Source organism: Capricornis sumatraensis, chromosome 4 (assembly GCF_032405125.1).
Source record: "Capricornis sumatraensis isolate serow.1 chromosome 4, serow.2, whole genome shotgun sequence".
NCBI classification, from domain to species: Eukaryota; Metazoa; Chordata; class Mammalia; order Artiodactyla; family Bovidae; genus Capricornis; species Capricornis sumatraensis.
In genome coordinates, this window is record NC_091072.1 from 94,097,049 (window position 1) to 94,111,257 (window position 14,209).

Below are 14,209 nucleotides of genomic sequence, written 5' to 3' on the forward strand. Positions count from 1 at the left end.
AAAAAAGCCAGCAAGGATATCTGTGTGCATTCAGGGACCTTGTTTTCCAAATAACTCCAGTACAAGAGGTTCAGCATACTTGTGTTTGTACTGGGACACCTTCTATTCTCTATTTACATTAATCCGGCAAATGAGAGTTAGGGCTCCAAAGAAGAAACAAAGGTGTGTGGACTATCCAGTAATGGATACTCTGCACCAATCACTGTGTGTGAACATACAGCTAAACAGGTAGTGTTGACCCATACGACGCTGAAGCTATAGGAAAAGCTATGTTGTAAAAAGGCACCCACCCCCCAAATGAACACATGATAATATTAAAGCTGACAGTGCAAAGCAGTTTGAGGTTGCCACTTCTGTAACTAGCATCAACAATTTGGAAAGCTCTACCGGTGGTTCAGATGGTAAAGAATCTGTCGGCAATGCAGGAAACCCACGTTCAGTCCTTGGCTTGGAAAGATTGCCTGGGAGAGGGTATGGCGACCCATTTCAGTATTCTTGCCTGGAGGATTCCATGGACAGAGGAGCCTGGCAGGTCACAGTCCATAGAGTCTCAAAGAGTCAGACACTAACATTTATCAAGTTTTTAAGGGCTTCCCAAGTGGCTCAGTGATAAAGAATTCACCTACCAATGCAGTAGACATAAAAGAGACATGCCTTCAATCCCTGGGTTGGAAAGATCCCCTGGAGAAGGAAATAGCAACCCACTCCAGTACTCTTGCCTGGAAAAACCCATGGACAGAGAAGCCTGGCGGGCTACAGTCCACAGGGCCTCAAAGAGTCAGACACAACTGAGCACATGCACAAATCAAGGTTTTATAAGTGGCAATCAGAGTGTACAGTGTAAGAGTTCCAGCTCTGAGTTTCACCTATGAGATCAGGTTCCACCCTTTCTCTCTCCACCTGCCCTGCACATCGTTCCCTAAGGCAGCTGTCCAGTGGGGAATTAATGGACCTTGGGGACAGAACTGGGCTGAGATTTTGGAGCATTCATTTACTGTGTGAACCTGAGCTAATTATTGGGAGCCCCGGTTCCCATTAGTAACCTTGGGATCCCAAATATTTGCCTCACTGGGCTGCTGTGAGAAATAAATGGGATCCTGCATGTACTTGGATAAATCTTTATTTTCTCAGTTCTTTCCTCTTAATTTAATGGAACTTGAGGATGGCTCTTGAGCCATCTCTTGACTCTATGTGTGTCACTGATGTTTGGAGAGAGTGAGCATCAATTCAAGAAAATTAAAGATACCAAGCGAACATTATATGCAAAGATGGGCTCAATAAAGGACAGAAATGGTATGGACCTAACAGAAGCAGAAGATATTAAAAAGAAGTGGCAAGAATACACAGAAGAACTGTACAAAAAAGAGCTTCACGAACAAGATAATCACGATAGTGTGATCACTCACCTAGAGCCAGACATCCTGGAATGTGAAATCAAGTGGCCCTTAGAAAGCATCACTATGAACAAAGCCAGTGGAGGTGATGGAATTCCAGTTGAGCTGTTTCAAATCCTGAAAGATGATGCTGTGAAAGTGCTGCACTCAATATGCCAGCAAATTTGGAAAACTCAGCAGTGGCCACAGGACTGGAAAAGGTCCGTTTTCACTCCGATCGCAAAGAAAGGCAATGCCAAAGAATGCTCAAACTACCACACAATTGCACTCATCTCACATGCTAGTAAAGTAATGCTCAAAATCCTCCAAGCGGCTTCAGCAATACGTGAACCATGAACTTCCTGATGTTCAAGCTGGTTTTAGAAAAGGCAGAGGAACCAGAGATCAAATTGCCAACATCCACTGGGTCATCGAAAAAGCAAGAGAGTTCCAGAAAAACATCTATTTCTGCTTTATTGACTAGGCCAAAGCCTTTGACTGTGTGGATCACAAGAAACTGTGGAAAATTCTGAAAGAGATGGGCATACCAGACCACCTGACCTGCCTCTTGAGAAACCTATATGCAGGTCAGGAAGCAACAGTTAGAATTGGACATGGAAAAACAGACTGGTTCCAAATAGGAAAAGGAGTACGTCAAGGCTGTATATTGTCAGCCTGCTTATTTAACTTCTATGCAGAGTACATCATGAGAAATGCTGGACTGGAAGAAGCACAAGCTGGAATCAAGATTGCAGGGAGAAATATCACCTCAGATATGCAGATGACACCACCCTTATGCCAGAAAGTGAAGAGGAACTAAAAAGCCTCTTGATGAAAGTGAGACAGGAAAGTGAAAAGGTTGGCTTAAAGCTCAACATTCAGAAAACTAAGATCACGGTATCCGGTCCCATCACTTCATGGGAAATAGATGGGGAAACAGTGGAAACAGTGTCAGAATTTATTTTTGGGGGCTCCAAAATCACTGCAGATGGTGATTGCAGCCATGAAATTAAAAGACGCTTACTCCTTGGAAGAAAAGTTATGACCAACCTAGACAGTATATTCAAAAGCAGAGATATTACTTTGCCAACAAAGGTCCATCTAGTCAAGGCTATGGTTTTTCCAGTGGTCATGTATGGTTGTGAGAGTTGGACTGTGAAGAAAGCTGAGTGCCGAAGAATTGATGCGTTTGAACTGTGGTGTTGGAGAAGACTCTTGAGAGTCCCTTGGACTGCAAGGAGATCCAACCAGTCCATTTTAAAGGAGATCAGCCCTGGGTGTTCATCGGAAGGACTGATGCTGAAGCTGAAACTCTGATACTTTGGCCACCTCATGTGAAGATTTGACTCATTGGAAAAGACCCTGATGCTGGGAGGGATTGGGGGCAGGAGGAAAAGGGGATGACAGAGGATTAGATGGCTAGATGGCATCACTGACTAGATGGACATGAGTTTGAGTGAACTCCAGGAGTTGGTGATGGACAGGGAGCCTGGTGTGCTGCGATTCATGAGGTTGCAAAGAGTTGGACATGACTGAGCGACTGAACTGAACTGAACAATTTCTTATGGATTTATCATGACATCTGTGTTAATTTCTATTAAAATTTGCTTACTAAAGATGGTAAGTTCCTTGTTTTTTTTAAAACACCGAGTATAATGCTGCAAAACCTAGGCAAAATAAATATTAACACAGGACAAATGATTGTTTTTCTCATAAAATATACTATAACCTTTTGAGATTTTGGTATGAGGGGATACATATAACACTTCAAATCACCATTTTTGGCGATTTGTTGCAGGCAAATTTTGTTTTGAATATTCCTTTTAAGCTTTTGTGTCACCATTTTTCTATTTTTGCCTCTTCACTTCTCCATTAACCCAGTCCTAGTCCTCTTCATATTTACTATTGATTTGGTTTTCTTATAGGAAGTTACCTTCCTTTTTCTTTATGTACAAAATACATACTATTTATAAAGAAAAATTATATGTATGTTTGTGTGTGTGTATATATATATTGTTGTTTAGTCACTAAGTTGTGTCCTACTCTTTGTAATCCCCATGTAGCATGCTAGGCTCCTCGGTCCATGGGATTTTCCAGGCAAGAATATCGAGTGGGCTGCCATTTCCTTCTCCAGGGAATCTTCCCAACCCAGGGATCAAACCCATGTCTCCTGTATCAGCAGGCAGTTTCTTTACCACTGAGTCACCAGGAAAGTCCACGTGTAAATAGATAGCTACACCATCCGTAATTACTGTTAAATATTACCACTGCTCTCCACCTTTACTCAGAGGCAGACAAGAAGCTGTTGCCATCCCCATGTCACCAATGATGAGGAGGTGATAATGATGCTGAGGATGACACTAACTACGTACCTTCATTAGGCATTTGCCATCTGCCACACACTGTTCTTGACGCTTCATCTGTATTAATGCAGCTTTATTTTTTCTCCTAGCAGTTACACGTCATTCTATACATTTGTTTATTCTCTGCTTCTCCTTCCTAGAATATAAATGCCTTGTGAGGAAGAAACATGGTCTGTTTTTATTTACATCCATATCGCCAGAGGATGAGATGGTTAGATAGCATGACCGACTCAACGGACATGAATTTGAGCAAACTCCAGGAGACAGTGAAGGACAGGGGAGCCTGGCAAGCTCCAGTCCATGGAATTGCAGAGTTGGGCACAACTTAGTGACTGAAACAACAACATATCTTCAGTATATCTACAATTAGCTGGCTCGGTAGGAGGCATTAAAAACCTGTGGAATAAACAAACTAGCTTTCCTAATAGTGTGGGTGAGCCTCATCCAATCCAATGAGGGCCTGAACAGACTGGACTTCTCCAGCACCACAGTTCAAAAAGCATCAATTCTTCGTACTCAGCCTTCTTTATGGTCCAATACTGACATCCACACATGACTACTGGAAAAACCATAGCTTTAACTAGACAGACCATTTCGACAAAGTAGTGCCTCTGTTTCTTAATATGCTGTCTAGGTTGGTCATAGTTTTTCTTCCAAGGAGCAAGCATCTTTTAATTTCATGGCTGCAGTCACCATCTGCAGTGATTTTGGAGACCAAAGAAATAAAGTCTGACACTGTTTCCACTGTTTCCCCATCTATTTCCCATGAAGTGATGGGACCGGATGCCATGATCTTTGTTTTCTGAACATTGAGCTTTAAGCCAACTTTTTCACTCTTCTCTTTCACTTTCATCAAGAGGCTTCTGTGTTGTTATGCAGCCATTAACATTTAGAGATGTTAGAGAATGGCTTCCCCAAACTATGGCAACAGAGACAAAATGACACACCTGCAGAGGCTCTGGCACCAGAGCTGAACTTGAGCTCCCAATCTGCTATTTACTGTGCAACCTGGCATGCCTCTCTGAGCCTTAGTTTCCTCATCTGTGAAAAGGAGATAATGACAGTAACTGCATCATAGAGACGACACGAGGATTACCTAAAATCATGCAAGTGGTGTGCTTAGCACAACTAACCATATAAAATAAGCATACAGTAAATGTTAGCTACTTTGAAAGGCATGACTAGTTACCTAAAAATATCTCCTATTCTCTCTCAAATTGACAAAATCCCTAACTTTTAACTGGCTGCCAACGAGTCAGCCTATAATGCCGAGACTTCCCTGAAGCCTGGTGAAACTGTGTTTCTAAAGTTTCCTCACTGATTAGTGCAAAGAAATAGAGGAAAACAATAGAATGGGAAAGATTACAGATCTCTTCAAAAAAATCTGAGATTCCAAGGGATCTTTTCATGCAAAGATGGGCTCAATAAAAGGCAGAAATGGTAAGGACCTAACAGAAGCAGAAGATATTAAGAAGAGGTGGCAACAATAAACAGAACTATACAAAAGAGAACTTCATGACCCAGATAAGCACGATGGTTTCATCACTCAACTAGAGCCAGACATCCTGGAATGCAACATCAAGCGGGCCTTAGAAAGCATCACTATGAACAAAGCTAGTGAAAGTGATTGAATTCCAGGTGAGCTATTTCAAATCCTAAAAGATGACGCTGTGAAAGTGCTAGACTCAATATGCCAGCAAATTTGGAAAACTCAGCAGTGGCCACAAGACTGGAAAGGTCAGTTTTGACTCCAATCGTAAAGAAAGGCAATGCCAAAGAATGCTCAAACCACCACACAACTGCACTCATCTCACACTCTAGCAAAGTAATGCTCAAAAATCTCCAAGTCAGGGTTCAACAGTATGTGAACCGTGAACTTCCACATGTTCAATTTGGATGTAGAAAAGGTAGAGAAACCAGAGATCAAATTGCCAGCATCTGTTGGATCATCAAAAAAGTAAGAGAGTTTCAGAGAAACATCTACTTCTGCTTTATTGATTACGCCAAAGCCTTGGACTGTGTGGATCACAATAAACTGTGGAAAATTCTTCAAGAGATGGGAATACCAGACCACCTGACCTGCCTCCTGAGAAATCTGTATGCCGGTCAAGAAGCAGCAGTTAGAACTGGACATGGAACAACAGCCTGGTTCCAAATCGGGAAAGGAGTACATTAAGGCTGTATATTGTCACCTTGCTTACCTGACTTATATGCAGAGCACATCATGCAAAATGCCCGGCTGGATGAAGCACAAGCTGGAATCAAGATTGTTGGGAGAAATATCAATAACCTCAGATATGCAGATGACACCATCCTTATGGCAGAAAGTGAAGAAGAACTAAAGAGCCTCTTGATGAAAGTGAAAGAGAAGAGTGAAAAGGTTGGCTTAAAGCTCAACATTCAGAAAACGAAGATCACGGCATCCAGTCCCATCACTTCATGGGAAATAGATGGGGAAACAGTGGCTGACTTTATTTTGGGGGGCTCCAAAATCATTGCAGATGGTGACTGCAGCCATGAAATTAAAAGACGCTTACTCCATGGATGGAAAGTTATGACCAGCCTAGACAGCATAGTAAAAAGCAGAGACAAAAAAAAAAAGCAGAGACATTACTTTGCCAACAAAGTTCCATCTAGTCAAGGCTATGGTTTTTCCAGTAGGCACATATGGATGTGAGAGTTGGACTATAAAGAAAGCTGAGCACCAAAGAATTGATGCTTTTGAACTGTGGTGTTGGAGAAGACTCTTGAGAGTCCCTTGGACTGCAAGGAGATCCAACCAGTCCATCCTAAAGGAAATTGGTCCTGAATATTCATTGGAAGAACTGATGCTGAAGCTGAAACTCCAATACTTTGGCCACCTGATGCGAAGAGCTGACTCATTTGAAAAGACTCTGATGCTGGGAAAGACTGAAAGCAGGAGGAGAAGGGGACAACAGAGGATGAGATGGCTGGATGGCATCACTGACTCAATGGACGTGAGTTTGAGTAAACTCCGGGAGCTGGTGATGGACAGGGAGGCCTGGTGTGCTGCAGTCCAGGGGGTCGCAAAGAGTCAGACACAACTGAGCGACTGAACCGAAACGGAAACTGAAAGTTCTGGCCAATGAGATGTAGGTGAAAGTGTGCTATGGAACCTTCAATAAGTCTTTGTAAGAGACAGAGGGCCTTCTTTCTTCCTTTCTTTCCCTTCTCCTTTCTATTGGAGTCTCCTTTCTCCATTTCAGAAATGCAGATGTAACGGCTGGAGCTTTAGCAACTACCTTGAAATATAAGGACAAAGATACAGGTAGGTTTCTCTGAACAGTGTATTAGGAGAAGCCTGATTCTTCTATGGCTATATGTAACCTACATACCAGTCCTGGGCTGCCAATCTCTGAAATTCTTCTATGTGACAGAGATAATAAATGTCTATCTTGTTTATATCATTACTCACTGGCATGATAGAGTACCTGTTAAAGGTCCAACTAATTCTAACTACTGTGGTTGGCTAAAAACCATTTTGAGGCCCCATTTCTACAAAGGCAAGGTTGAGGCAAAATTATAGAAAAGAGGATTCATGTCTTCACAGCCTTTCCTCTCCTTCCAGACGGCACTTGGATGCCACCATCTTCTCTTTCCTGCTCAGAGGTCCAGGTCTTCATGCCAGATGGATATAATCTGTTCCCAAAGGATCTGATAAAACTCATTTCAATTAAAATGTAAAATGATCATACAGTGTTTTTTTTCTATTTGTCTTGGGCATTCATATCTTATTTAAGACAAAGGTTTTTGATAGAATTATTAACAGACCTATGTGAGAATTACTTTTGGGCAGGGAAGCCCACACATAAGGTTACTACCCACTGCTAAGGCTGACTGTGTTGTAGTATAAAGCAGCCCACTAGTTTAAGGCAGCTAATGCACCTCAAAAAAGGAGTTCACCTTCAACTCCTAAGGAGTACCAAGGGTTAAGAGAAAGGGAGAAGGGAATTTGTTTGAAAGGCAATTAATAGCATTCTCAATTTCCTGAGGCTCCATATTTTATACAAATTACTTAAACAATCATTATTACATCAGTTGTACAAGATTCTACGTGTGCGGCTTCGCTGGTGCTCAGTGGCAAAAAAAATCTGCCTGCAAGTGCAGGAGACACAGGTTCAATCCCTGGTCCAGGAAGATCCTACATATCGAGGAGCAACTAAGCCTGTGCGTCACAACTATTCAGCCTGTGCTTTAGAGCCCACGAGCCACAACTACTGAAGCCTGAGGGCCCTGAAGTCCGTGCTCTGCAACAGGGGAAGTCACTGCAATGGGAAGTCTTCACGCTGCAACTAGAGAGTAGCCTCTACTCTTCAGTTCAGTTCAGTTTAGTCGCTCAGTCGTGTTCAACTCTTTGTAACCCCATGAACCGCAGCACACCAGGCCTCCCTGTTCACCATCAATTCCTGGAGTTTACTCAAACTCATGTCCATTGAGTTGGTGATGCCATCCAACCATCTCATCCTCTGTCGTCCCCTTCTCCTCCTGCCTTCAATCTTTCCCAACATCAGGGTTTTTTCAAATGAGTCAGCTCTTCACATCAGGTGGCCGAAATACTAGAGTTTCAGCTTCAACATCAGTTTTAGGAACTAGAAAGAAGCCCACAGCAATGAAGACCCAGCACAGCCAATTATAAAATCAATCTATCAATAAAATTATAAAAAAATTCTATGCATGATGCAACTCAGAGGGTAATTTATTTGTGACCAGTCAGGGGTTGAATAAAGAACCTAAACCACATTCCCCTAACCTCTGGTCCTCTGTTCAAATACTCACCTTTTCTTCTTTTTTGAATGTAAACCAAATATGAATAATAGATAGATTTCATTTAAACAAGACAGAATTTATCTACCTGAACCTAAACTACAAGAGAGACAAAACAATCATTCTTTAGAGTAAAAAGTGTGTGTGTGTGTAATAAGTTTTTCCCAAAGGAACATGACCTCTGACCGCAAATGTGCATGCTCTCTGGTTTGGTTAAAGTAAAATTTTCTGCCACGAGCTCAGTAATCTACAGACTACCTAATGAAAACCTCACTGCCTGTCTCCTCTGTGCCTTGATTCCTCAACTGATTTAAAGATCAAATGACTGACAGGGTTATTTAAATGAAACTCTTGTGGCCTTTTCTAGAACCTGGCTCCTTTAGGCTTTCAGACTGATCCTGATCAGAGGTTTGAGGAAATATCAACTTACGTAATTCAACTATAGTCTCCTAAATGTCTAATTGCACTCGATAGGCTGCATCTAGGAGAAATTTTCTCTAGACACATCCCCACTGAAGTAACACTTTCATGACATTCTGATTTTTCTAATATTCAAAAGTCAAGCTTATCTTTGCCACTGTTGCTTTGACTAGCGCTGCTAGTTCCAGACCATAAACAACGGGCTCTTGTTTATTATGCCATGATAACCAGTAGCTTTTTTAAAGTTTTAGAAACTGACTTATATTTCTAGGTAAAACAATGAGCAAGCAAAGGAAACCACAAGAAAAGTGCCACAAAGCCCTCATCTGAAAACAGTTCAATGTAAGAAGACAGAGAATTTCTTCTTCGTAAACCTCAGATGTACAATGCTCATTTAAGTTTTAAATTCTATGTCCAGGATTTCTAGAAATGCTTGATACCTTTGGTTATCCCAAATTAACGAATGGCTTTTATCATCAAAAACTTAAACTCATTAGGTATTTTTATACGAGTTTGACTTTATAACATGAAGTTTTTGCATGTGGAGTTAAAAGTTTCTAAAGAAAAAGAAGCAGCAATTAGAAACTAAATTTAACTCAAAGCACAGGTGTGGCAAATATGCTGCATAAAAACAAATTTATCACACACACAGACAGAAAAACTGGAATGTGAATTTTATAAAAATATCACTCCTTTTAAACTTTAAAACTACAGGTTCTTTTAATTAGCAAGTATCAATGGAGCATGAAATGCAATTTAAAAACATAAAACTGCATTTTACACACTTGCTTTTTAGGAACAAATAAAATAGTAAATCAAGAAACATATTTTAATAATAAGTCTCAGGTTTAATTTGCCTATAAAGGAAAATTCAAATTATCTTGTGTAATGAAAACACAAATATCTTTAGTCAAAACAAATTAATATTACTCAATTCTCAATATGCTGTTTTCTCATAAAATAAAAACTCATCAAGTTCCTTCAGAAGAAATTTGTATTTAATAATATGATCACTAAGTGTAAAACAATATTTATATAGGCATATGACCAATCATTGATTTTGTTTTTTTAAAAAATATTTAATCATTTAATTTCTTCTGCTTATATGCATTAACTTGAATAAAATTTACATTCAGAAAAGCAAATGATTGCCAAGAATGAAAAAGAGATTACCTGCCTCCATATATTCTGGAGTAGAATAAACAGACAGATCACATATAATCCAACCATTTAAAAACATTCCTTTGGGGACAACCGTAGTCCCATTTCTTGAAGTGTTCTGATTGCATACATGTATTTACTTGAATACAGTCTCTTCAAATTGGCAGACAGCAGAAAAAGAATATCGTAGCACACATCTGTCAGTAGGTTCCACATTTCAACCAGACAAGCATTTTCAATGCTCTACTTGGGATGAGTTCTAATAAGAGAAGTCTTTCCACAAACCAGAATTCTAAACCAAAGATTTTTCCTAAAGAAAGATTATGTGCTCACCGTATAGAGCTCATTGAGAACCTTCATCAAATCCTCATGAAGCTGGAATGCAATCTCTTTGCTCTGTAATAAGAAGAAATTCAGAATATTAAAAGATGTTACAGAAACTTGTTTCTTGATGATTTACATCTTAAGAAGCTCAGACTGAAAACAGGAGAATGTGTGTAACACAATGGAAGGCCAGCATGGCCCTGATATAATAAATATCTCTGACTAAATGGCCCCTTCTAGATACTCAATGTGTGCACCCAAGATCACTGTAGGCTGGACAGAAGCAAACACGTGGACAGGGTGAGTGGCTCTCCCACCATCCAAATCAGACTTTATCAAGAAAGGAGGGGGAAAGTAAGTAAGGTGAAGCACCGGGCTTGCTGAGAAGTTGAGGGGCAGAACTTAAAAGTCAGAAGGTGATTTCTAGCTCCTAGTTTCCCGTCTCAGTATCATCACAAGGGAATTATGCAGTGGGAATCCTAAAAAGCTCAGTCAGAAATCAAAAAGGAAATTAACTCTCCCTTTCCAAAATAAATATTTGACTGACTACGAATATTTTTTTAACTGAAGCACAGTTGATTAACAATGTTGTGTTAGTTTCTGGTATATAGCAAAGTGATTCAGTTACACACATATATAGTATACATTCTTTTCCAGATTCTTTTCCATTACAGATTATTACAAGATACTGAATATACTTCCCTGTGCTATACAGTAGGACCTTGTTTATTTTATATGTAGTAGTTTGTGTCTGCTAGTCCCAAACTTCTAATTTATTCCTCCTGACCGCTTTCCCCTTTGGTAACCATACGTTTGTTTTCTATGTCTGTGAGACTGTTTCTGTTTCATAATTAAGTTCATTTATATCATTTTTAACAGTTCTGCATATAAGTGATAGCATATGATACCTGTCTTTCCCTTTGACTGATGACAATTTTAAGAAAAAACTTTCAAAGTAGTGAATTGGTAAGGCCACTTATGATCCACATGTTTTGCCTCTGCATTTATTACTGTTATCTTTTCATTGAGACAAAAAAGAGAGTTTTACTCTTTCACTCAGTTGGTCAATGACAGCATTAAAGATATTTTTCCCTAGGTTAATTCTGAGGGTTTCACAGAGAAGTATTTTGATTTTTCTTTTTTTTTCAGGAAAATCTGTAAGCTACTTTAAAGGAAATCATATATCCAAGTTACTTTTCTTGTTTTGAGCTCCTTTAGTCAGCTACAGAGAACGAAAAAAAAAAAAAAATGCGTAGCATGGTTTAACAATAATATCCATCCTTAACAACAATATCCATGGTTGATTGATGTGTCTCCAACAGACTGCCAGATATGATAAAAGGCCATATCTTTAGCAGTTCTGTGATCCTGGGGCCCTGCACAAGGCGTGGGCTCAAGGCCAGAGCTAGGTGAGGCAAGTGAGGTGATGAGGGTATGGAATTTCAGGAGACCCTAGGCCAGGTTCTGCTTTAGCACACGGAAAGCTTCCCATCGACATTTGCTGAAAGAATCTGTACACTGAAATACTGTCTGTGTAACTGCTGAAGTAGTTACTACCTTTGCTGAAGGCTGGTCACCCCTAAGAAGGCAGAAAGCAAGGACCTGCAGACCACCCTTAGTAAAGTAACAGGACCTAGATGAAGTACAGTCAGTCTGCAAGCACAAGGCCACTGGGTTAGGCCTCCCTTAAACGCCCGAACGTTCATGAACATAAAATACTGTGGGAAGACGACAGGAGAGCAGAGGTTGCACTTGGAGAAATTCCAATTCAGTAGCAGCATTTGTCTCGGGTTTTCCTGGAGTGATAAGGATGCTGCTGTTTATCAGACTCTGAGAGTTTAAAAATCTCTACACTGGAGTTAAGAGGTTTTGTGCGTTGCTGTGCTCCTGCTATGTGAAGAGGTGGGTTAAGAATCACTGAAGAGTGAAAGCAAAGGAACAAACTGAGCAAATGAAGCCAACTGAAACTCATTCTATTTGCCCTAAATCCTGGCAATTCTGACTGCATACGTTACACTGCAATCTCCTATGACCTCAGTTTGGTGTTATTTTAATATCATATTTCATTTAAGGATCTGAGCTACCAATTCAGAACTCTCTAATGGGATCAAAGGCCACCAGGTAACTCTGCTTGACTGCCTACATTTCAGGTAGCAAGTCTGAAAAGAAAATATTTCTTCGCCAAGGCTTTAGAACAATAACAGAAAAAAATCCCTTAGGTCCAATTAACCCCAAGCCAAGAAAATTTAGGATCAGAAGTCAAGTATCCAAGTATCCAAGTCAAGTATATTTGGAATAGCAAAAAGATTCTTTGGATATCTCATATTTTACAAGATTTCAGGTAACAAGGTAGAAGAAATTTGGCATTACACACATACGGTATACTGTTCATTTTTGTTTACCTTTGCTCAGAAGCCCTGAAATTAAAAAAAAAAAAATTTATCTGGGAGGCAGTATAGAACAATGCTTAAAAGCAAGGACTCTGGAGTCAATGCTGGGACCAAAATCTGAAAGGCTTTGAATTCCCTTGTGCCGCAGTTTCCAAACCTATTAAAGGAATGCAGTCCTTGTACCTACGTCATAGGCTTGATCACAGCATCAGTCAGATGACACAGACACTGCACTCAGAATGGTACCTATCACACAGTAAACACCCCAGAAATGTTTAATTATTTAACTCTTTCCTAAACACTGTAATGCTAACTCCCTTGAGTGAAAAGGCCATGTTGTATTTTTCCTTCTTTTGGTCTCTGTGGATACTTATTCCGTTGACTTCCACATAGAAAGTGCTTGGCAGATCCTGGTTGAAATGAATTTGATGTCCCCCTCCCCAACTCCACCCCCTGGCCTGGCCTTTAGATCCATCTAAGTGACCCCTGATTCTGAAGGTCCGCAAGCACTGTGCTCTAGCCCCTGAACCCTTCTTATCCTTGCCATACGTGTTCACTGAACTTACCTATGTTCCATTTTCATGGGGGTCCTATTACTACTGGGATCAGATGAATTAATCAAACATCCACTAAGAAATGGATAAGCCAATGCGATAAGATATATACGACTCATGAAAGAGGCCCTCAAAGGGCCAGGCTCCAGTGTGAACTTTAAATTTTGTGAAAAGTTGGTGCGAAATTATTTTCAGGTAGGAAGACCCCCTGGCTACCCTCACAACACATCACTGAAGTTTCCACCTACTTGTTTGCTTTGAATGACAATTTAACCCCCCCATGATATAATTAGTAACCTGGAAATTAACCATTTCCTCCCTACCTTCACTTCTTTTGCTTGGAGAGATGGTTAAAGAATTGGGCTGTGTGCTGAAACACTAGACCATGTGACTAAAGAGTGAAACATGAATTTGCACACCCTTTTGTTCACAGACACTTGGCTGGACAATATCAAGACTGAGTCTGAGTGCTGGGGGCTTGGTCCCTCAATTGTGTCCAACTCTGTGAGCTCATGGACTGTAGCCTGCCAGGCTCCTCTGTCCATGGAATATTCCAAGCAAGAATACTGGAGTGGGTTGCCATTCTCTTCTCTCATGACACAGCAACAATGAAAAGATCACTTCATGTTGTCCCCTCCCTCAACTTTAAATGTCTTCAATTTATTACAGTAACAGAGAAAAGGGGGCGTTTCTTCTAAATATGACTCTGGACCCCAAAAAATCTTAAGCCAAAACACATCTGCTGTGGCACACAGTATGCTGACCTACTCAACTAATGCACTGAAGTCCTTTAATTAGAAAGTATCTGGATTATCAAAGTTCATCAAAATTCAATAGGT

General features: G+C 40.4%; 1 protein-coding gene across 2 annotated transcripts in view; it reads right to left on the bottom strand.

Annotated features, from left to right (window-relative positions):
* SRGAP1 (SLIT-ROBO Rho GTPase activating protein 1) overlaps positions 1 to 14,209 on the bottom strand; it is a 293,215-nt gene that overhangs the window by 106,226 nt on the left and 172,780 nt on the right. For both annotated transcript variants that reach the window (XM_068972150.1, XM_068972149.1), the window contains exon 4: positions 10,436 to 10,498. In XM_068972150.1, the coding sequence (XP_068828251.1) occupies positions 10,436 to 10,498 (63 nt within the window). The remainder of the gene's footprint in view (positions 1 to 10,435; positions 10,499 to 14,209) is intronic.